At 44.8% G+C, this 25,529-nt stretch overlaps 1 protein-coding gene across 1 annotated transcript in view; it reads left to right on the top strand.

Moving 5' to 3' along the window:
* LOC146812454 (piezo-type mechanosensitive ion channel component 2-like) overlaps nucleotides 1-25,529 on the top strand; it is a 711,007-nt gene that overhangs the window by 52,033 nt on the left and 633,445 nt on the right. Inside the window, exon 6 of the mRNA XM_085619448.1 lies at nucleotides 23,048-23,261. Within this exon, the coding sequence (XP_085475574.1) occupies nucleotides 23,048-23,261 (214 nt within the window). The remainder of the gene's footprint in view (nucleotides 1-23,047; nucleotides 23,262-25,529) is intronic.

Genomic DNA, 25,529 nt, shown 5'->3' with positions numbered 1-25,529 from the left:
ACCCACACATTTCTGAAAACTAGACACACGGGGGAGTCCAGCAAGGTATGGCTTGCGTGGCTCCCCCAACGCTTTCCTACCCAGAATGCCCTGCAAACCTCAAATATAGCTGAAAAAAATCACTTTTTTCTCACATTTCTGTGTGGGAAAGTCCTGGAATGCATGTGGATCTACAAATTTCCTACCACCCAGCGTTCCCCCAGGTCTCCAGATAAAAATGATATCTCACTCGCGTGGGTGGGTCAAGTATCCGCGACAGGCAAGGGCCCAAAGCATATTGAGGAGATATCAAAATAGCCTATCACAAAACAACCTGGTTTTGCAAGAGGGGTCACCTGGGTTTTTGGCCCCAGCCTCGGCGGCCATCTTGGAAAAATACTAAACCCACAAATTTCTGAAAACTAGACACCCGGGGGAGTCCAGCGCGGTATGGCTTGCGTGGATCCCCAAATGTTTTCCTACCCAGAATGCCCTGCAAACCTAAAATGGGTGGAAGCACCGTGCCGGCACAAATGTCCTACCCCACAGCATTCCCCCAGTCTCCTGAGTAAAATGATACCTCACTTGTGTGGGTGGGGCAACGACCTGTGACTGGGAAGAGTCCAAAACATGGGAATAAGGGAATAGCACCAAGAATTCTAAGCGCAATTTTTTTTTAAAAATACGTTGTTAGCCAATTCTGCATTTGACACCCACACAAGTGAGGTATCATTTTACTCGGGACACTAAGGAGAACGCTGTGGGGTAGGATATTTGTGCCGCCACGGTGATTCCACACAAAATATGTGGAAAATGTGTTTTTTTCAGCTACATTTGAGGTTTGCAGGGGATTCTGAGTAGGGAAACGTTGGGGAATCCATGCAAGCCATACCTCATTGGACTTCCCAGGGTGTCTAGTTTTCAGAAATGTGTGGGTTTGGTAGGTTTCCCTAGATGGCGGCGAGCCCAGGGCCAAAACCCCAGGTGCCCCCCCCCCCCCCAAAACCAGGTAGTTTTGTTATAGGTAATTTTGAAGTCTCCACAGTACGATTTGGGCCATTTCCTGTTGCAGCCACTATGCCTACCCACACAAGTGAGGTACCATTTTTATGGCAAGACCTGGGGGAACGCTGGGTGTTAGGAAATTTGTGTCAGCCCTGTGATCCTACAACTTTCCCACACAGAAATGTTAGTAAAAAAAAGATTTTTTTTACAAAATTTGAGGGTTGCAGGGGATTCTGGATATGGAAATGTTGTGGGACCCACGCAAGCCACACCTTGCTGGACTCCCCCAGGTGTCTAGTTTTCAGAAATGTGTGGGTTGGTAGGTTTCCCTAGGTGGCCGCCGAGCCCGGGGCCAAAATCTCATGGGACCCTCCTTGCAAAACCAGGTTGTTTAGTAATAGATAGTTTTGATGTTGCCTCAATAGGTTTTGGGCCCTTGCCTGTCGCAAGTACTTGACCCACCCACGCGAGTGAGGTACCATTTTTATCGGGAGACCTGGGCGAATGCTGTGTAGAAGGAAATTTGTGGATCCATACAGATTTCAGAACTTTCCCACACAGAAATTTGAGAAAAAAGTAATTTTTTCAACTAAATTTGAGGTTTGCAGGGGATTCTGGGTAGGGAAATGTTGGGGGACCCACGCAAGCCATACCTTGCTGGACTCCCCCGGGTATCTAGTTTTCAGAAATGTGTGGGTTTGGTAGGTTTCCCTAAATGGCCGCCGAGCCCGGGGCCAAAAACTCATGGGACCCCCGTGCAAAACCAGGCTGTTTTGTGATAGGTAATTTTGAAGTTGCCTCAATAGGTTTTGGGCCCTTGCCTCTTGCGGGTACTTCACCCACCCAAACAAGTGAGGTACCAATTTTCTCTGAAGACTTTGGTGAATACGGGCTGAGTGGAATTTTGTGGATCCACACAGATTCCAGAACTTTCCACCACAGAAATGTGAGGTAAATGTGTTTTTTGGCCAAATTTTGGGGTTTGCAAGGGATTCTGGGTAACAGAACCTGGTGAGAGCCAGACAAGTCACCCCACCCTGGATTCCCCTGGGTGTCTAGTTTTCCAAAAATGTATAGGTTTGCTAGGTTTCCCTAGGTGCCGACAGAGCTAGGGTTCAAAATCTACAGCTCGGCACTTTGGAAAATAGTTTCAGTTTTCACTGTAAAATGTGGTGTGTCCACGTTGCGTTTTGGGCCGTTTCGTGTCACGGGCACCATGCCTACCCACACAACTGCTGTACCATTTTTTGGGGAAGACTTTGGGGAATGCGGGGTGGGTGGAATTTTGTGGATCCACGCAGATTCCAGAACTTTCCACCACAGAAATGTGAAGAAAATGTGTTTTTTTGGACACATTCTGAGGTTTGTAAGGGATTCTGGGTAACAGAACCCGGTGAGAGCCAGTCAAGTCACCCCATCCTAGATTTCCCTGGGTGTCTAGTTTTCAAAAATGTATATGTTTGCTAGGTTTCCCTAGGTGCCGGCAGAGCTAGGGTTCAAAATCTACAGCTAGGCACTTTGCAAAAAAAGTGTCAGTTTTCACTGTGAAAATGTGCTGTGTCCACGTTGCGTTTTGGACCGTTTCCTGTCGCGGGCAGTAGGCCTACCTACACAAGTGAGGTACCATTTTTCTCTGGAGACTTTGGGGAACGCGGGGTGGAGGGAATTTTGTGGAGCCACGCAGATTCCAGAACTTTCCACCACAGAAATGTGAGGACCATTTTTTTAAATGTATTTTTTTAACACATTTTTAGGTTTGCAAGGGAGTCTGGGTAATAGAACCTGGTGAGAGCCAGTCAAGTCGCCCCATCCTGTATTTCCCTTGGTGTCTAGCTTAAATTTTTTTATAGGTTTGGTAGGTTTCCCTGGGTGCCGGCAGAGCTAGGGTTTCCACCACAGAAATGTGAGGAAATGTGTTTTTTTCAACCAATTGTTAGGTTTGCAAGGGATTCTGGGTAACAGAACCTGGTGAAAGCCAGACAAGTCACCACATCCTGGATTCCCCTGGGTGTCTAGTTTTCAAAAACATATAGGTTTGCTAGGTTTCCCTTGGTGCCGGCAGAGCTAGGGTTCAAAATCTACAGCTAGGCACTTTACAAAAAAAGGGTCAGTTTTCACTGTAAAAATGTGGTGTGTCCACGTTGTGTTTTGGGCCGTTTCCTGTCGCGGGCACTAGGCCTACCCACACAAGTGACGTACCATTTTTATTGGGAGACTTAGGGTAACACAGAATTGTAAAGCAACTGTTATTACCTTTCGATGCATTTCTGCCTTCCAAATGAAAGACAATGTATAAAAAAGAATTCATCATGAAAAATGACCTATAATTCTCATGCTAGTATGGGTACTCACAATTTCGGAAATGTGCAAATATCTACTGTTTCTAAACTGTATATTTTGTTCCAATTTCAGAAATACATAGGTGTCTTTCATACCGATTTTTCCATGTATATATTTTCCCAAATTAATTGCTCTATACACGGTACATAATAAAAAACCATTGCAAGACGCTGCTCAATTATTGGCTCTGGGTTCATCGGGTTCTTGGTGAACCTACAAGTCCTATATATCCCCACAACCAGAAAGGTCCAGCGGATGTAATGGTATATAGCTGTCAAACAGCTGTTATACTTAGAAGAAGGAACAGGTGAAAACGTTGACACAAATGGCTGTTTTTTTCAACTAATTTTCAATTTTCCCTATATTCAACGGTTAGTTTCTATAAAGAAACCTTGAAGGATCTGCACAAATGACCCCTTGCTGAACTTAGAATTTTGTCTACTTTTCTAAAATGTATAGCTTTCCAGGATCCATTATTGCTTTCATACCCATTTCTACCATTAACTGGAAAGAGGTTGAAAGCACAAAAAATAGCAAAAATAGACTATGTCCAGAAAAATGGCAAAACTGTGTAAAACATTTTGGTTTTCTGACAAAAGTCTGCTTGTCCCTGAAAACTGGAAATATGGTGATTTCAGCACCACAGCCCCTTTTTTTTATACCATTTGCAGGGGAAAAAAACGGACGCTTTCATCTGTAGCCCTTTTTTTCCTTTCCACCGCCTCCCACAAAAAAATGTACTTGTATTTTGGCTGATTTCTGGGTCCCCTCCTGGGGAATCCACAAACCCTTTAGAAACCCCATTGATGTTGGAAAAAAAGGACGCAAATTTGCCGTGTATACCTTATGTGGTCAAAAAGTTACAGGGGCCTAAGCACAAACTACCCCAAAGAGCCAAAAAAAGGTTTAGCACATGGGGGGGGAAAGGTCTAGCAGCAAAGAGGTTAAATTGGTATCTTTTTTAATGAGTTTGTTATTGTGTAGGTGTATGTGTGTGTGTGTGTGTGTGTGTATATATATATATATATATAAATATATAATTATATATATATATAATTTTTTATGACAAGAAAAAACATCGAGGCCCTTTCCAGAGATGAAACGCTTTATTCGTTGTGGCAACAGCACTCTTTCCCCTTTCCTTACGCGTTTCAGGTCTCGCCTTGGTCACAGGTGGGAAAGTCAATCGAAAGCAAAGTGCGTTTGTGCTGCTTTAAGTACATAAAGTCACATGACCTTCAAATGGAAATACAAATCCCACAATGCAAGTGTAGATTATGGTAAGTTCAACAAGGAATTTAAATGAATTCTCTTTAGCATCGTTTTTTGCTGTTCATTGCGTCTTACTTGCATTGCTAATGGTGGAAATACTGTCCTCTTGTCATGTGAAAAAATCAAAAGTCAGTGCTCATAGTAAAATACACCACCTCAGACGTTTGTTGCTCTGGATGGTCAGAGCGGGATGTGCACCCCTCCGACTCTGAGGTCATGTGACTTTATGTACTTAAAGCAGCACAAACGCACTTTGCTTTCGATTGACTTTCCCACCTGTGACCAAGGCGAGAGCTGAAACGCGTAAGGAAAGGGGAAGGAGTGCTGTTGCCACAACGAATAAAGCGTTTCATCTCTGGAAAGGGCCTCGATGTTTTTTCTTGTCGTGCTGACGCTGGTGAGCTGCTCCATGCTCACTCTGTAACGAGGCCGCCCTGAAGGGTCAGGGGCTCCTCTGTTTTGGAGGAATGTGCTTGGATATAATTTTATATATATATATATATATTTGTTATATATGCAAATTAGTAAATAATCCTGAAAATTAAAATAATTTGTTTAATGTTTTAAAATTAAATATATGTAATTACATGTTTATATTAATATATATGTTTGTTTAATCTTTTAAATAACTAATACAATATAATTTACAATGAATGAAATACATGTAATTTATATTAGTGGTATATATTATCTACTGGCGGTCGCCAGTAGATAGTTATAGTTAGGACCGTGTTTCCATAGGAAATCCGCAACATTCTATTTGGAATAACTTTGGCGCCGGTTGACGAATCCTCGCAAAATTTTCAAAATAGGTGGGGCGCTCCGCTCCTACCCTGAAAGTCTCGGGGTGATTCGTCAAGCGGGGGCCGAGAAAAAAGGGGGGTCCCAAAACACGTTTTCCCCATGCATTTTTCCATAGGGACCTTTAGTCCAAGGTACAGCCCGAATGGCTGAACAGAATTACTTGAAATTTGGCAGAGAGGTAGTCCTCAGGTCAGGGAAGTGCCTTTTTCAGGTCTGGTGTCAATCTGTTCAGTAGTTCCTGAGAAAATCAACAGTAAAATCATATATATATATGTGGGCGGAACCTAACCACACATCTCATCCTGAGATCTGATTGGCTGTCAGCACTTCATCCAAGAAGTGTTGGCAGCCATCTTGGGACCAATATACATGATAGCACCTCATTAAAAAGCATTGCAGTTAATAGAAGGTTTTAAGACTTTAGTTACATTATAAATCATTTGTTGATGGTACCATACTCATTTTAGTAATTGTGGCATGTTCTAAGGTGATTTCACCATGTGAAAAAGCCTTCTGCTGGGATATCATGATTGAGAGAAAAATATTTTCTCATGCTTTTCCCACAGTGGTTTGGAAGGTGATCTATAAGCTAAACTGAGAGCATATTTTCTGTAAATACACATTATCTTTCTCAGTCATGTGAGAATGAGGTCTGACATTCTCAGTAAAACATGTACATCCAACAAGGGCAGAGATTGTCAGTTGATTCCTTTGTGTTCTACTGCAGCTTCCCAGAGTGTTCTAAAGAACAACTAGAGCGCTAACAGTCCTAATTATGACAAACGTATGGCACACCTGAAGCCATCTTGGTTGGAATAAAGTGGTAATTCTTAAAACATTTAATTTACAAAGGAACACAATAAGGGGATTCATTTTGCCATAGAAATTATTATTAGTGCTGCAGAATGAAAAATTAGGGCACATTTTGACTTCTCAAATCCTCTTCTATGTCATAAAAAAATTCTGACATGCAGACTGAAACATGCACTTTGAATACCAGCAGCAGACTTCCCTTGTGAGCAGTAGCTTTACTACAGTGATCTAATGAGCAACTAGAGTGCTAACATTCAGAATTTATGGCAAATGTGTGACACATCTGAATGCCTTCTTGATTGAACCAAAGTTAAAAAACTGAAAGTATTTCCTACTGAGGAGACTGCAGTAAATGAGGAAATTAGGAAACTTCATAACAAATAAATCTCCCAAGATGGCCACCAGAGACAAAAGAGCCCAAATGTAGCCCAAATATCACCCAGATGTAGCCCAAGTATAGCCCAATGACAGAATGTCCCAGAGTGTTCTAACGAACAACTAGAGCGCTAACAGTCTTACTTATGACAAAAGTATGGCACACCTGAAGCCATCTTGATTGGAATAAAGTGGTAACACTTAAAACATTTAATTTGCAAAGGAACACAATGAGGGGGTTCATTTTGCCATAGAAATTATGATTAGTGCTGAAGAAAGAAAAATTAGGGCACATTTTGACTTCTCAAATCCTCTTCTATTTCATAAACAAATTCTGACATGCATGAAACATGAACTTTGAATACCAGCAGCAGACTTCCCTGGTGAGCAGTAGTTTTACTACAGTGATCTAATGAGCAACTAGAGTGCTAACATTCAGAATTTATGGCAAATGTGTGACACATCTGAATGCCTTCTTGATGGAACCAAAATAAAAAACTGAAAGTATTCCCACTGAGGAGACTGCAGTAAATGAGGAAATTAGGAAACTTCATAACAAATAAATCTCCCAAGATGGCCACCAGAGACAAAAGAGCCCAAATGTAGCCCAAATATCCCCCAGATGTAGCCCAAGTATAGTCTAATGACAGAATGTCCCAGAGTGTTCTTAAGAACAACTAGAACGCTTACTGTCTTACTTATGACAAAAGTATGGCACACCTGAAGCCATCTTGATTGGAATAAACTGGTAACGCTTAAAACGTTTATTTTTTAAAAAGGAACACAATGAGGGGGTTCATTTTGCCATAGAAATTATGATCAGTGCTGAAGAAAGAAAAATTAGGGCACATTTTGAGTGACTTCTCAAATCCTCTTCTATTTCATTAAAAAATTCTGATATGCAGACTGAAACATGCACTTTCAATACCAGCAGCAGACTTCCGTGGTGAGCAGTAGTTTTACTACAGTGATCTAATGAGCAACTAGAGTGCTAACATTCAGAATATATGGCAAATGTGTGACATATCTGAATACCTTCTTGATGGAATCAAAGTAAAAAACTGAAAGCATTTCCTACTGAGGAGACTGCAGTAAATGAGGAAATTAGGAAACTTCATAACAAATAAATCTCCCAAGATTGCCACCAGACACAAAAGAGCCTAAATGCAGCACAAATATCACCCAGATGTAGCCCACATGTAGCCCAATGACAGAAGTGTGCAAAACACTTATTTTTTGTGTATTTGCCGTTTTATATAGTGCAGACTTGTCAGGTATTGGAATGCTTTACATGAGCATTGGTTACATCACACAAGATCAAATTTATTTTGGTTGTAGACATGGGGAGATTAAGTGATTTGACCACAATCACAGAATGTTGAGCTGAAGCAGAAACTCCAACCTGGTTCCCCAGTTGCAAAGTCTGCAGCTCTGGAAGTAATACCACATCCTCTCCCCTAAGTGCAACATTTAATCAAGCGGTCAACTGGATAAAAAAACATAAAGATAACAAATAATTTAAAAGTGCTTTGTCGCTATTTGAAAACTCAGAAAATATGTCCTTATTTTAGTCTTTTAGAGCACTAACCATAATTTTGATGCCAATAAGACCCTCTCATATATGTAATTTCTAAAGGAAATGCTCTAGGTATTACAGTTTTGATTACATCAAGATGACGTCAGGCGTTCCACACTTTTGTAATAAATATAGAATGTTAGCAATCTAGTTGTTCATTAGGATACTGTTGAGAGGCAGAGGCCAGGGGCACGGACTCTGAAAATTGAAGGCAGGTAGGAGGGTGCAAAGGCAACAATTTAACCACACTGAGCAGGCAGGAAGGGCCGTGGCAGCACAACAGACTATGGAGGGCAGTGGAAAGGGGGGCAGGGGCAACAAACCAACAATACAGTACTTGCAAGAGAGGCTGTGGCAATGTAATAGACCATTGTGGGCAGAAGGAAGAGGCAATGGTAGTACAACCATACATGCCAACAGACCCGATTCTGCCAGGAAACGTCCAATGTTTTTAAGCTCAAATGGGCTTTATTTGATCTGTCTCCTGTCTACAATCTCCTCTTTTTCAATGTAACTCAAAGGGGAAAATCAATACCCAGTTTTTTTTCAAAATCTCCCTCTTACCAAGTTCAAAATGTTCGCAAGTATGGTACATTGGATCATGGAAGGAAATGGGGTAGGGACATGGACTTGGATAACAGATGACAGGAGGGACATGGAGAGGTGCACCAAACTGACCCTGCAGGGCAGGCATCCGGGTTTGCAGCAGCACAATACACCACACAGGGCATGCGGGACGGGAGTGCAGCACAACAATCCATAGAAAGCAAGAGGAAGGGCACAGGACCATGCACATGGACAACAGAGAACAGAGGGGCAAGAGGCAATGGTAGCTAGCTGACCATAATGGACAGACAGGAGAGAAAGCTGCAGCATAACAGACCATAAAGGGCAGGAGGGACGGATCAGGGGCATTACACTGGAACAGACAAGTCAGGAGGGAGGGAGTAGGGGTCTGCACATGTAAACAGAGGGCTGGGGGCAAGGGGGCAGGGCAGGAGTAGCAAGATAGCCATGGAGGTCAGGCAGGATGGGCACTAGAAGCAAGACACACCATGAAGAGCAACAGTGAGACTGTGATTGCATACACACAGACCATGGAGGGAAGGTGGGAGGGGGTCAGGGGCAGCTAACTGATCACACAGGGAAGGTGGGAGGGGCCATGGCAGCACAGAATACCATGCATGGCAAGTGGGAGGGTTAGTGGCAGCACAATGGCTATGATGGGCAAGAAGGAGGGTGCAGGGGCATGCACAAAGGATGATGGAGGATAGAAGGGAGGGTCAGGACCTGTGCACAGACAAGAAAGTTCAGGGGAAGGGGCCTCACAACATACCGCACGGGGCAGGCAGGAGGAGCAGTTGCAGCACAACAGACCAGGTAGGGCAGAAGGGTGTGGCAGTACAATGGACCATGTAGGACAGGAGGAAGAGGATAGGGGCATGGCATGTGGACAGGCAGGGTGGAGGTGGCAGGGACAGGTTACAGTCATCTGACAATGCTAGGCAGGTGGGAGGGGAGTGGCAGCTCAACAGAACACTCAGAGTAGATAGGAGTGGCAGGTCCATGGAACATGGTGTGCAAAAAGAATGGAGCAGGGGCATGCACAAAGACATCGGAGGGCAGGGGGAAGGAGAATAGGGGCAGCAAGCTAAGCACAGAGTTTAAGCAGGAGTCAATGATGGGACATAGAATTGGGCAATGGAGGGCAGGAGGAGTGGACTGGTACATCATACTAAATTGAGGGCAGTGGCAGCACATCAGACCATGCATGGCAGGAGGGAGGAGGCTAGTCCATGGATTCACACAACAGAGGATAGGGAGGAGGGGGATGGGGCAGCAAGCTAACTGTTCAGAGAAAGCAGGTATTAGGAACTTTATTGTTTTTAAAACGTGTGTCTGTGCGAACTACTTAAAATATGAACAATTATGCAGCATAATCTCACTTTTATTCAGGAAGAAGAGGACGTTTGTGACTGTGACTCCGGGCTCACTTGGCAGAAACACCCTCTGACCCTCCACCCCCATCGCAAAATGTAATGCCCGTGAAAAGGGTAGGTGAACACAGTGTTATATAGAACATAGTCCTGAGAGTACGATTAAAAATGAAAACTAGATATAGTGTATGGTATAAACTATGCACCAAAAAGTGTGATATAAGATGAACCGGGCGTGAAATATAATATGCAATACATTGTGCGCAATGACAGATTCATTGGAGAGCGCGAGATAGCACAGGCACTAGCGCGTGCTATGCGATATGCGCCTTGGTGTAATATGCACAGGGCAGTGTTGTGTAACCTAACTAGTCTCTAAAGTTGTAATATAAAATATGTGCTGGGGAGTGTAACGTTGCATATGCACTGTGACAAAGATATGGATCCCAGATTGTAATATGTATGGCATAGCACTGTGCGTTATAACATAGGCATCGAGGAAGGCACGTTAGATGGGGCAATATAACCCGTGCGAAGACAAGTGTGGCATGACATATTCACGGGGTGGTGTTACAGTGCACATGGGCTAGAGAGTGTCATAGCATATGCACTAGCTAGTGGAATACAACACAGAGGTGTGTGGCACTCAGCAGGCAATGGTGGGTGTAACACAGCATTGGGCTCTGCCAGGAGCGCGCTGTGACTCTCAAGTGATGTTCGTCCCCTTTCCAGAGAGTAAAATAAAAAGTATTACACATCCGGCAGTGGATGTGTGTTTTATTAATCGTGAGGGGGGTTTCTTGCATAGTTTTGGTCGAATTTTTGTCGAATCCCCTTTGAATGGCTTGGTGTGCATGTGTATTAAATGTGCCCGTCAATAGCTACCCATGTTTGTATAAATAAACGACAAGGGTGTCTACCGGGATTAGGCACGGTAGGGCATCAGACATGTCAGAGCTTCACTAGTGGTGTAAATACATTCCACGTGGATTCATTGTATGCATAGTCGCCTTTTAATGAATATCACGCAAATCGTCATGGTGATAGGTACGTACGGTGTGTCCAGCATGTCCTAGGTGTGTCTATAAATATATCTTTTTTTCAAATAATAAAAAAACAGTGGCCGGCCCTGGGGATTGGGGTCAAAAAAATATAATTAGGAGACCTGGGGGATGGGGTCATCAGGGCCAATAAATTAGAATAAGAAGGGGAACCACACAGCCCCCCCTTCTTAAAAAATTAAAATAAATAAAAGACTGGCATCGTGCCGGAGGCAACGCCCCCTCCTTGCAGCACTCTGCAAACGCGCCCCCTGGCGAGTTGTAAGTTGGGGAATTAATTCCTCTTCAATACTGAGGGTCCCTGAGGGCCAACTAGCCCAACAGGCATCTCCAGTATGCGCCAGGGAGCTGCGCTGCAGACAGGTGTTCTGAGGCCAAGCCCCTTTTTACACCTCTCTGCAACGCAGCTCTGTGGCGCTTACTGGAGGTACCTAGTGGTCTAGTTTGTCCCTAGGGACCCTTAGGATTCAAGGGGACTTAATCTCTCAACTTAGAACAGCCACAGGGCGCGTTTACACAGTGGTGAAGGGAGGGGACGGGGCCTGAGGTGACGTGTGCAAACACGCACTATGGCACGTTTTAAATTGGGGATATCATTTCCCTTCAATACTGAGGGCCCCTGGGGGCTAACTAGCCCACCAAGTGCTTCCAGTAAGCGCCACTGAGCTGCATTGCAGAGAGGTGGTCCAGGCCGTGCCACTTTTTACACCTCTCTGCAACGCAGCTCTGTGGCACTTACTGGAGGTACCTAGTGGGCTAGTTGGACCCTAGGGACCCTCAGGATTCAAATGAACTTAATCTCCCAACTAAAAACGGACACAGGGCGTGTTTACACAGTGGTGAAGGGAGGGGACGGGGCCTGAGTTAACGTGTGCAAAAACGCCCTGTGGCCTGTTTTAAGAGGTAGTTTTAATCCCCCTGCCCTATTATATACTTGGGGCTTACAGAGGAGGTCATGCTAATCACAGGGGGACCCCAACGTATAATGTTCCCTAGTGTATGTAGGTGTTTTCACTGTATTCTAAGTGTCTTTTAACATAGCACTGGCTCTAGGACTGGTTAGTCAGACTCAGTTACCACCAGTATCCGTCTGAAAAAGTTGAGGGTACAAGATGATTTTGCAACAAGGCTTCTTTCTGCTCTTCTTTTTGTTCTTTCTGCACGTTATCCTTCTTCCTGCACTTTTCTTCGTCTTTGAGGACTTCTGCTGCTTCTTTCTGCACTTCTTTTTTTCTTTCTGTGCATTTTTTCTTCTTTCTTCACATGTCCTATCTCTGTAGGCATAGTTAGAAATTAGCATTTAAAAAACCTTTGAAATTCACAGAAAAAACATAGGTTTCAGGCACGTTATAGTTAGGAATTAGCATTTAAAAAAACCTCAGAAATTCACTGAAAAAAACATAGGTTTCAGGGGTGTTATAGTTAGCTGGACTTTTCACTTGTACAAAACCATTGAAATTCCCCCGTTATAGTTAGTTCAGCTAACTATAACTCGCGCGCCCGCAATGCACTGCTGATGACGTCACATATTACATCACTCATGACATGGTCAGTGACATCACTCATGACATCACTGATGACATCTCAAATTACATCACTGATGACATCACTGATGACATCATCCTTGTGATAGAGTGGCAGACCTCCTCTCACCCTAATATAACCTTTGATACACACATTCAATAATAGAGACTACAATTTTCAAAACAATGGACATACCAATACCAGTTACAACAACCTCTTCAGTAATTCTAAGATCCACATACACATCCACTCATTCACCAACAGTCCTATACAGTCACTCATACATGTACTCACTCATCATATGTACTCATACACCTATACATCCTGTTACACAATGCCACTCATCCATAGAGTTACTCACACACATAGTCACTCATGCTAATAAAGAATCAAACATACATTTACATGCATATACAGTTATACACACACCACCACACTTACTTCTACGGAAACTTACACATACTTAGTCTTTTAAACAATCACTTATAGAAACACATACTTATTCATACAGGAACTCTTTCAATCTCTCACTCTCACATATACTCACTTATATACACCAATAGTCACATATACTAGTTTAAAACATATGTAGTTACTCATAAAGACACTATTGAGACAGTCATTCACTCACTAACACACCCATACACACACTCCTCCACCCATACAGTCCTGCACACATGCTGTCTTCAACACATACAAACAGTGAGTCACTCAGTCATGCAACCATGCACTACGTAATACCCCCCACCGAACCATGCAGACACTCAGACTGATACTCAAAAAACCAACTAATAACCTATAGAGAAACCCATGTAGCTACTCACCAACCCATGCAGCCACTTATACACAAAGTGAGAGACTGATACAGATATTTACATATTTAAAGATTACTCACTAAGCCATGTATTCACTATGATACACTTAATCAGTCAGTTACACAATAATTTTTCAAAAACAAATCATCCATTTAGACACCTATATACCCATTTATTCTTCCATCGACCTTGAGATATACATATATAAAACATATTTAATTTTCAGAAAAACACACATTCACTGGATGATCTCATCAGTGATGTCATCAGTGATGTAATTTGAGATGTCATCAGTGATGTCATGAGTGATGTCACTGACCATGTCATGAGTGATGTAATATGTGACGTCATCAGCAGTGCATTGCGGGCGCGCGAGTTATAGTTAGCTGAACTAACTATAACGGGGGAATTTCAATGGTTTTGTACAAGTGAAAAGTCCAGCTAACTATAACACCCCTGAAACCTATGGTTTTTTCAGTGAATATATATATATATATATATATCTATATATACTCAAGAAAAGGTTGCCCTCTGAGGAAAGGCCGCACCCGGGGAGTTAACACCTCCTTCGTGAGGACAGCAGATGAGCCAGCCTCCCCCTCCAAACAAGCGCCAAACATGTTTCGGACAATAGCGTCCTTGATCACTGGCAACAGAAGACGGACAGCAGCAAATGGTGGGATAAACGCCTCCTTTATTTTTATAAATTCCCGCCCCAGTGGGCGTTGAAGTCTCGCCTCATCGGCGTATGCAGAATTGCATGCTGGTTTGCGTAGTCCTGCTCATTAATAAATCCAAGTGGGTGCTGCTGGACGCCACCCGTTAAATCAATGTTCACCCCAGTGGGTTTGATGAAGGTTAAAAACTAGCTCATCCGCCAGTAACAGAGTCGGTCACAGTTTGGTACTACCCGGTCCTGCCGGGTCACCATGTAAGACAACCCTGGATCCGCTGTATCTGCGGCGGGGCCTTTCTGCGACCGGACAGGCCGCCAAACATACTCAAGAAAAGGTTGCCCTCTGAGGAAAGGCCGCACCCGGGGAGTTAACACCTCCTTCGTGAGGACAGCAGATGAGCCAGCCTCCCCCTCCAAACAAGCGCCAAACATGTTTCGGACAATAGCGTCCTTGATCACTGGCAACAGAAGACGGACAGCAGCAAATGGTGGGATAAACGCCTCCTTTATTTTGATAAATTCCCGCCCCAGTGGGCGTTGAAGTCTCGCCTCATCGGCGTATGCAGAATTGCATGCTGGTTTGCGTAGTCCCGCTCATTAATAAATCCAAGTGGGTGCTGCTGGACGCCACCCGTTAAATCAATGTTCACCCCAGTGGGTTTGATGAAGGTTAAAAACTAGCTCATCCGCCAGTAACAGAGTCGGTCACAGTTGGGTACTACCCGGTCCTGCCGGGTCACCATGTAAGACAACCCTGGATCCGCTGTATCTGCGGCGGGGCCTTTCCGTGACCGGACAGGCCGCCAAACATACTCAAGAAAAGGTTGCCCTCTGAGGAAAGGCCGCACCCGGGGAGTTAACACCTGCTTCGTGAGGACAGCAGATGAGCCAGCCTCCCCCTCCAAACAAGCGCCAAACATGTTTCGGACAATAGCGTCCTTGATCACTGGCAACAGAAGACAGACAGCAGCAAATGGTGGGATAGACGCCTCCTTTATTTTGATAAATTCCCGCCCCAGTGGGCGTTGAAGCCTCGCCTCATTGGCGTATGCAGAATTGCATGCTGGTTTGCGTAGTCCCGCTCATTAATAAATCCAAGTGGGTGCTGCTGGACGCCACCCGTTAAATCAATGTTCACCCCAGTGGGTTTGATGAAGGTTAAAAACTAGCTCATCCGCCAGTAACAGAGTCGGTCACAGTTGGGTACTACCCGGTCCTGCCGGGTCACCATGTAAGACAACCCTGGATCCGCTGTATCTGCGGCGGGGCCTTTCCGCGACCGGACAGGCCGCCAAACATACTCAAGAAAAGGTTGCCCTCTGAGGAAAGGCCGCACCCGGGGAGTTACCACCTCCTTCGTGAAGACAGCAGATGAGCCAGCCTCCCCCTCCAAACAAGCGCCAAACATGTTTCGGACAATAGCGTCCTTGATCACTGGCAACAGAAGACGGACAGCAGCAAATGGTGGGATAAACGCCTCCTTTATTTTGATAAATTCCCGCCCCAGTGGGCGTTGAAGTCTCGCCTCATCGGCGTATGCAGAATTGCATGCTGGTTTGCGTAGTCCCGCTCATTAATAAATCCAAGTGGGTGCTGCTGGATGCCACCCGTTAAATCAATGTTCACCCCAGTGGGTTTGATGAAGGTTAAAAACTAGCTCATCCGCCAGTAACAGAGTCGTTCACAGTTGGGTACTACCCGGTCCTGCCGGGTCACCATGTAAGACAACCCTGGATCCGCTGTATCTGCGGCGGGGCCTTTCCGCGACCGGACAATCCGCGGAATATCCTTTTATATCTGTTTGTATTTCAGATGGAGTCACAACTTTATACAACATGAATATTAATCATTGAAGGAGGATGTACTTATTGTGGGTATCCCTAGAGCTGTGATTATATGCATTCTGTTAATCACATGCAGCATGGAACATTGGATTTGTTTTGGTGTTGTCAATTAGGAGATGGCAATGGATTTTTATTGGCACTGGGACTTTTAATTGGGTTTTGCATCTGGGATGTCGCTCACTGTGGACTTATGCCCACTTGGGCGATAAGGCACCATTATATGCCGCAGTCATCCCCTGTTATCTACACAGATCTATGACATTACTATTTGTGTTGCCCACTTGGGCAGGATGCAATTCTGATTGCCCAATGTTATGCGCTAATGAAAAGCTTTTTTTGGGTGGTATTGAAGTTCACAACCTTATTAATCCATTGATAATTGATTTGAGATTAGTTATTTACTGTTATCGATATGGATCTGTGACATTACCATTTTTGTTGCCCACTTGGGCAGGTTGCTATTTTTATGCGCTAAGGGAAAGATTTATTTCATCCCATATTCAGCATGTTATATTAATTTGTACGGAATAATGAAAACATCATATGTTGTACTCATACATGCTATGTGGGGATCCCAGCGTCATTACATCGTTACAAGATGGCCGCGATGGCACTATTGTATTTGTGCCAGAGTTATTCACTGTTATCGATTTAGATCTGTGACATTACCTTTTATGTTGCTCACTTGGGCAGGTTGCAAGTCTCAGTGTTATGCGCTAAGGGAAAGCTTTATTTCTTTCCATATTTAGCATGTTATATTTATTTGCACTGAATAATGAAATCATCATATGTTATACTTATACATGCTATGTGGGGATCCCAGCGGTATTACACCGTTACAAGATGGCCGTAATGGCGATATCATGATTGATGCTTTGTTGTGATTAGTCCGTCTTTGAATGAATTTATAGATTTAAACATGGTGATCTTTTTGCACATTCGAGCGTGACCAAGCCGTAATGGCGAAACGCGTCGTTTTGCACTTGTAAATAAACTAAGCTGCATTCAACTTTGGTGTCCGAGTTTTTTCTCGTTATAACGAGATTGTGTGGAGTAGATAAATTTGGAAATCCGGTTTCCTTCTCGGACAGCCCGTGACAGACCGATCTTCTCACCGGAACTTGTGGCTTAATATATATATATATCATTTACTACCAGATTTGAAGATTTTCCCTGTAGAACATGCCTTAAAGGAAAAACTACTGGATTCCAGAGAAAATGTGTGGATGTCCGTTTTAAAATCACTGCATCCAGATGGACTGAACATTACTGACAATACCACCTTATTACTGCATATCCCAAGAGCTCTCAGGACTACATTGATTCCACTTTCCAAATGGAATCTTCACTCATGATGCTTTTTGAAAATTCAGCTGTGTCGTCTGTGCAGCCACTGAGCAAACCATCTTGTACTACCTGAGGAAGTTGGAAGCTGACACGTTGTTGTGGAAATATATTTGTGTTCTTTGGTGAATCCATCTTATAAGTATGGGAAATCGATATTTTTGGGGTCGATATATGTCTCTGGATAATTTTTGTAGCACAATATTAGTGTTGTCGATATTATGTCACTGAACTGGCTTGTGAGGGGCAGTGATTGGGTGTCCTTGAGTTCCTCACAAGCAGCCTTGTGGGGACAGCGGTCAGTAGGACCGCGATGCTGGTAAGTTTCTTAGGATCCCCCCACAGGTAGGAGGGGGGTGCTATGCTCCTGTTGGGGGTCTTCAGTCAAGGCTTGGGTCACTACTTTAGCCTCCTCCTTCCGATGACGGTCTCAACCACTCCACACTTTTTGCCCTGTTCCGTTGGCCACTCTATATTATGTGGTCACCATCCTCATTGTACACAAGCTATGGCCCAATCTGCACAGCAGCAATCTTCCCACCTGGCATACGCCAACTTAGCTCTGAACACAAGCTTTGGCCCAATCGGCACAGCAACACTTATCATGGTGGCTCCACCTTGCATACGAGGCCACCGACTTACAACCTGCATGCGGACGATAACCCGATTGGTGCACCAACGTTTATTGCTCACTTCACGGCAGCCCTCCTCTGGCACATGGGGTCTCTAACTTTACCTGCACATGTGACTTGACCTGATCAGTGCAGGAGCCCCTTTCTTACACCTCGCTACAGGAATCCAACGACAGGATCCCCCACTGAATCTTGCTCATTCCAGTGCTCTACTCTTCTTCACAGGGCACACTGGTCTCGGCAGGGAGGCAGGCACTGGTGCTCCTGGGGCAGGTGGTTTTGAAGTCCCTGGTTGATGTCCCCTCACTTGCTGGGAGACTGGAAGACCTTGGCCCCCAAACCTGGTCACAGGTAGAAGCATTGCAGGGCTTCTCTTCCTTGCACTGCCAACTGGCTGCTTGACAGATGATAATTTTGGGAGCTGTGAGCTTTCCTACTTATAGTCCATTTCCAGACATCAAATGTGATTTAGAATCTGAGTCTTTGAAGTTTATGTTGACGGTCTGCTTCCCTTTGAAGTGCCCTCTCCTCTGTCCTGCTCTTCCTCCAAAAAGCAGTCTGCCACAGCAGGAGTGACTCCAAATCTGATAGCCCCACAACACAGGCCATGGGAGTGACTAGAGGTTCACACCTGGATATCAGCCGTAGTGATATATGTATCAAAAGGATGCCCAGGGCATCAGCCCTACTCTTTATGATTATCCTAGCAGCCCTTTCTCCTTCCTGAGATGTGCCCAGATCCCTTCCCAGTGACCTCTCTGAATCAAACTGTCCCATTTGAAGTGTACTGAAGAACCTGGACTTCCCTTCCTCCTGTGTGTGTCACCAAGGCTCACAGGACTGCAGAAACCCACAAATCTGTCTGGGTGGGGGGTTTTGCTCTACCTCCTCAAGTTCCTCCAGTTAGCCTTGGATCCCTCAAAATGCAGGCCGCTCTCTACATTTGTCATCCAGTTGAGCTAACACAGCTCCAACTCCTTTGTCAATTTCATCCATCTTCTCATTGAAAGGGTGACAAAATCAGATGCTTTCGTACAGGTGAAGTGCCTACTTTAGTTCCTCAAATACTTTCTGACACTCGGCAGTCCATATCACTTTCCTGTGATGCTTCTTTGAGATCAAAGCAGTCAATTGGGCAACTACAGTTCCATAGTTTGCCACAAAGTTCCTGTAATGCACGGTGAGTCCTAAAAAGGCACTTATTTCATTCTGGGTAGTAGCACTTCCCACTCCATCACACACCTGGACATCCATGTAGCCCTGCTGGAGATCTGCCCACAGTACCATCATTGGGGTCGTAAGCAAGGACATTGGCTTGAACTTGATCATTTACCATGCTGTGGCAATGCTGGTCACATACACATTAGGTAAACACAAGGAGATGACGGCTAGAGGACTGAAACTTTTCAGACACTCCGAGTCACAGATCTGGATTGAATCCATCATCGTTCTTTAGCTCACTTTGCCACCCCAGTTCAGACCCAGCCAGTCTTGACCCTGTTCCTCATGGGAACAGACCAACCTGAACTGCCAGGCAGGTCTTCCTTGGACCGGAAACAGGCATCCTGGGACTGGTTTTGGGTAACACCCCTCATCAGCCAGGCTAGCTTGAATCCAGTGGCAAAGTGAGCAAAGGACCTACGTCTGGGCATAGCCTGCCAACTTAGGGCGAACAAAGCAAACATAAGGAGATGATAGACGGAGCGCTGAAACATTTCAAACACTTGCCCCCAGTCACAGATCTGGATTAAATCCATCATCGTACTTTAGCTCACTTCTCCACCCAAGTTCAGACCCAGCCATATGCAAATCAGCCTTGACCCATAGCTATTAGATGCATCCATCTTAGGCTAACTGCATGGTGACTAAGTCACTTGTGTCGCCTGTATCCCCACTTCATGCCCATGTAATAACCATCCAACCCTATCAGCAATGACATGCCAGTGGAGTGGTGGGCCTGTTCAGTATGTACAGAAGGTAGTATCTTGGACTGGGCCGTAATTTGATGGGGACGAAGAAAAGGGCCTCCTCTGCCAGGCGAACTATGCACTATATTGAAGAGTCCAGGTTTTCGTTTGTCAGCATACCTTGGGTGTGGTTACTCTGTTACGACTAGGTGATGCTGTAACAATGGAGCCGAGAGCTGTCCTGGCTCCCCGCCATCCTGCTGACACTTGTGCTGTGCCCCCTCAGCAGCTTCTGCCAACGACTTCTGGCCGCGCTGGCAGTCTGGCCTGCTAGGCCTCAGGTAAGCCCTCCTGAGCTGCAGTGGTGCCCATGTGGCATTTCAGGGCTAGACTGCGCAGCATGTGCTGTACAGGCGAGCACTACTGCCTGTCTGCCCGGCCTGCTTGACACACCTCCAGTAACCACACTGACACTACTCTTATCGTGCAGGCAAAGAACCAAGTGCAGTCTAAAACCCTTTTATTCATAGCCTGTGGCCGAGCCTAGTCAGAGGATGTAGTGCATGCATATCGGGGGTAGTGAGCTACCTCTGAAGTGTCCAGGTGGCTCACTACATTCCTTTCCCACTTGGCTTTAAACCTCACTCCAGGACATTGCTCAATATGTCCTTGAACCTTTTGTTTGGCCTGGAGTGTGGCCGTAGATTATATTACTGATGCTGTGGGCGCCCTGGGTCACCTTCTTGGCTCATATCATCCCTTTCTCCTGTGGACTCCATTGCTTTCCACCAATGGAGCAGCAGGACCTTGGGTATCTCCATCTTATTGATTCTATTGACAAGATCACCAGAGAGTGTAGCCATTCACCTCGCGACAGCCCAAACCTCTCTGAGCGGAGATGCGCAGCACAGCGGTCTCTGGCAATGGATCGAAGATGGCACTGATGTTGCATGGGTGACTGCCCTTGTCGCCAAAATGTACAGGTGGGCGCCACTGCCTGTCTGCACGGCCTACGTGACACACCTACAGTGGGAAACAGCGTTTACAACGCTGTCTCCACAACGCGGTACCTTTACAATGCGGTTGTTTCAACGACTGCGTTGTTACCATGCCCATTCTCTCGGATATGAATGCACTACATCCTCTTGCTGGGCGCGGCCTGAGGCTATAAATAAAATGGTTGTTTGCCCGCACGATAAGAGTGGTGTCAGTGTGGGTACTGTAGGGGCGTGCTGGTGTTGGATATACAATCCAACACCTTCGCTGCTGTTGCACAAACTGGAGTAGGAATAGTAAATAATACTATTCCTAAGTCCAGCGCGCCCCTTACGACAAGTCGTTGTAAAGACTTGAGATGTAATGGTACGCGTGGTAACAACACGGTCATTGTAACAACCGCGTTGTAAAGGCATGCGATGTATTCGCATGAGTTGTAAACAGCCAAATTCACCTACCGTACCCACACTGACACCACTCTTATTGTGCGGGCAAACAACCATTTTATTTATAGCCTCTGGCCGCGCTCAGCAAGAGGATGTAGTGCATGCATATCCGAGACAATGGGCTACCCCCTGAAGTGTCCAGGTTGCTCACTATATGTGCAATTGAACTCCTGCTTGCTGGGACGATAATCTAATGGAGATGCAGGCAGTGCAGGCACATGCACTGGACTGGACCTCCGTCACCAGGGTACATTAACTGAGCAGGGACCACAGCAGGGCAGGTGAGTTGCAGCATGGACTAGGCCACAAGGGTTCCCACGTCCAGAGCCCCGCATCCGAGTGCGTAACACTAAGCCGTCCCTACCGTGGTGGCCAGGTGGCTCACTAGAGTGACTGCCCTCTCTGTAACTGCCCAGGCTGCTTATAGTAAGAAGTTCTGTTCCCCTGAGGGTGAAAGTAAACAGTGTTTAGTTTAGTTTAATTTCCTGCAGGGGATCTCACACCTTGCAGATACTGAAGTACAAGGCTTTAGTCCTTTTCCATCATGATGCCATTTACTATTCCAAAGAGGAGGTGCCAACAGCAATCAGGCAGTGGGGTGAACCAAAGCTCGTACTACCAAATTATTAAGAGGTGCCACTGTTGGAAATTGTCCTTACTGCCCACCCAGCCTCCTCTTTCCTGCATTAATTGGATATTAGGCCCGGAGGACCCCTGCCTCGCCACCTGACACCCACTCTCGCCAAGAAATTGAGCAACTGCCGGGCTCCACCATCCCTAGCTGCCTGGTTTTAGGCTTAGGAGAGTGTATTTGGCCACACACAAAATTAATATACTTATAATCGAGGATTGCTAGATGTCTGGATAAATCAAATGTTACACTTGAGGGACAATAATTATTATTAATAAGTTTAGGAAATTGACAGTCATCCACGTATATTGTTTTCACTTTTGCCCAAAACATTAGTTTGAGTCTTCTTTCTTTTCTTGTGTTGGTTGTGCTCTTTCTCACTGTTTGCTTAATGGATTAGAAAAACATAAGTAGCACGTCACATGTCATAAAGTCACTGCTTGTCTGATAAAACATAAAGTAGGCATTAGACACATTTATCTAGTAGAGCGCAATTACTCATGCCAATTTTGACAGTATTTGTATTTTATTGTATTGTACAGTGGAATTATTGAAGTTGTTGTGGGGGAAGGTACAGTTAGTAATTACAATGGTTGGTGCTAGTGTGCTTGTGGGGGGGGGGGGTACAATAGTACTGACTATGTCTGCCACTTTAAGATTCCTGAAGGTGAATTCAGAGGCAGACTAGTGTGTAGCAAATTTAGTGGATTCCCAACAACCTGTTGGGCATTAAAGGATGGTAGGGCTGTGGCAGAATCAGTCATATGTTAGACGTACCTCGAATGTGACCTACTCTGTTCCTGCACTGCTGACCTTGTTTGAGGACATTGCCTGCTAAGAAATGTCTGTATTTCCCTGCAACACAGCTTGTCTCTGGAAGGAGGTACACAGAGTATGTGTGATCCTTCATAACAACAAAGTACTCAAGCAGAGTATGTGTCATTGTTTCAACAACTTAATCCAAAGAGAAATCCCAGAATCATTTGGCCATTACACCTTATTGACAAATCAATGCTGTGACTTGATGGTTGGTCTGATGTTTGCATTCTGTTGACAAATGTCATTTACAGGTATTATTGTGCCTTCCGTCACCTCCTCCGTGTACTTCTTCATCTTCATGGGTCTGTGCTCCTGGTGGGCATGCTGCCGCAGCGTCACCCTGATAGTCTTCAGCAGCCTCTGTGTGATGACCGCCATTTTTAGCGCTGGTCACCTGACCAGCATCTACCTATACCAGTTGCCATATTTCCAGGAACTGGTCCCACCGGAGGACATATATGCCAGGTAAGGGAACCTCGTGCACCAAAAGCACTGTTACCAGAACTGCATGCCATGCTCCAACCACTAATTGTCTGTACATGTAAAGGATAAGCAGGACGCTGGACTTAACAGTAGACATTGATCACATATTTTCCCTATGCCTTGGATTTTAAACTAAATTGGTTGGCTTTTCAAAATCATCATATTTCAGACCTGCAGAACATTTACAACAATCCGCACTATTTTGAGGTTTGGCATTTAATGATAATGATGCTTTTAGAATACAAGGCAAGCATATTGCATTCTACACATATTCTGTGGACCTTTAGGTCACCCTTCATCAACCATTGCTTTCTTTATCTCAAAAAACATTTAGCCGTTGTCTTGAGTCAGTGTCAGTCATATCTTGGATCGTCAAAAAGGAGCAACTTAGGCTCACCTTCCTATTATTGGCTGTTTGGCAGTATCCTTCCACCTTCAGTAAGAGGGACTGTTTTATATCTGAAAAGTACACCCTGCCATCGTGCATCTAATTCTTTAATGTTGTCCATGCATTGTCTGCAAAAAGGCAATTCTTTTGTGCAGGATTTGTTTTGCTTTTGTCAGGGCTTGAGTGCTAGTGTCTTACCTATTGGCTTTTCCAGTGCTTGTTTCTTAATGTTGCCTGAAGGCTCACATATGAGGGGTTCTACTCTTTCAGCAGGCTGTGATGTGTTTGTTGTAAAAAATATTTTTGAGGGGGGTTGGGGGGTGGTCAATCGGTAATTTCTCTGTGTTGAGTTTTCCTACAAACCGATAACAGTTAATTCGAAATGAAATAATGCCAGAAGTTAACCATGACAACTGAGATATGTCACGAGTAGGCCTGGGCTAAAATTCCGTTCCGCTCGCGGAAATTGCGATAATTTGACATTTTCGCGTTCCGCGGAGAGCGCGAAAATGTCAAAATTTCCGCAAGCCGCATTTTACCGGAAATTTTTTGCTTGCTCGCGCTGTAAAATAATACATTCTCGCGTGCGAGCGATCGCCTTACCTGAATCCCCGCGTTCGCCGACAACTTTTCCCGATACGGTCGCGTTCTCCATGAGATGTTGGATAGTTGGTAGCCTTTTGCGCTGTCTCATGACAGTTCGTGCCCGCAGTAACGTCATTCGTCGCACGATCACGTCTTTCTTCTCGTGATCATGCACCGCGAGACAAGTGAAAACAAGATGGCCGCGCCCGCGAGCAACCGCATGGGTAAGTTGGCGAGCCGCGACCACGCAGAAAATACCGCGAACGGGCGGGAAAAAAACTTCTGCATCTTCACGATATTTCCGCGTGTTTGCAGAGATTTTTAACATTTTCGCGTAATTTGCGAAAGTGAATTTCGCAAATTCCGCCCACCCCTAGTCACGAGGTGTAGGTGACGGAATTTTTAATTGATGTACAGATCGCAGTGAATACATTGCTTCACATCTATCGTAATCCCCTTGATGAGCAGTTAAACTATATGGTTGAAAGAATAGTGCATCATTTAGGACAGACCAAGGCACTGTACTCTGCTTTATTTTATTTCTTTTAGAGCACATTGATATGTGACTCAGAATGGGTATGTGTTGTTGCTGCTCACGTTTCAATGATTTCAAATCATCCCTAACTAGAATGAGGGCAGAAGGAGTAAGTTCTGACACTGATTTATTTTTGGTTGGTAATGTTTGCAAATTATTGATTAATTTGAAAGTAGCCTTCGTGTGATTGGTTTCGATTTTCCAAGTGAGATTAGGTGCTTCTTCGTGTGAGTAAACTAATTTAAAAGAATGTATAGACGAGTGTTAGTGCAATACAAGGAATTGAATAGTTACAAGACAACGTTTGACAACATTTACCAATACTGTAGGACACCTCGTGCACATGCGTGTGCCTGGGCTCCAGGCAGCTCTTACCAAGAAGTCCTGTTTTAAATACAATTTTGCTTTAATATCCCACACCACAGTTCTTTTGGAACATATGTTACAAAGTACTATCTACTAAATTATGCATTTCAAATGGATGATACATCTCTACCCTAGATCCAGTCCTGGAAGCGCAGATAGTATTGTTGTGCAGCTGAAGGTATCTAGAGACCTGTAAGTGTTGCAAAGCCTCTGCATATAGCCTTTTGGACATTGTGAGTGCTGGAAGACGAGGTCACAGAAGATGCCAAAATTCAATATTTCAGTCACTTTTAAAAAAGACACTATCGTACAAAACATCATGACCGATTTCTGAACACGTCTCATGAAATGACAAGAGGTACGTGGCCTAAACCTG

The sequence above is a fragment of the Triturus cristatus genome, chromosome 7 (genome assembly GCF_964204655.1).
Source record: "Triturus cristatus chromosome 7, aTriCri1.1, whole genome shotgun sequence".
In the NCBI taxonomy this organism is placed as follows: Eukaryota; Metazoa; Chordata; class Amphibia; order Caudata; family Salamandridae; genus Triturus; species Triturus cristatus.
This window is presented reverse-complemented; position numbering and strand designations above follow the sequence as displayed.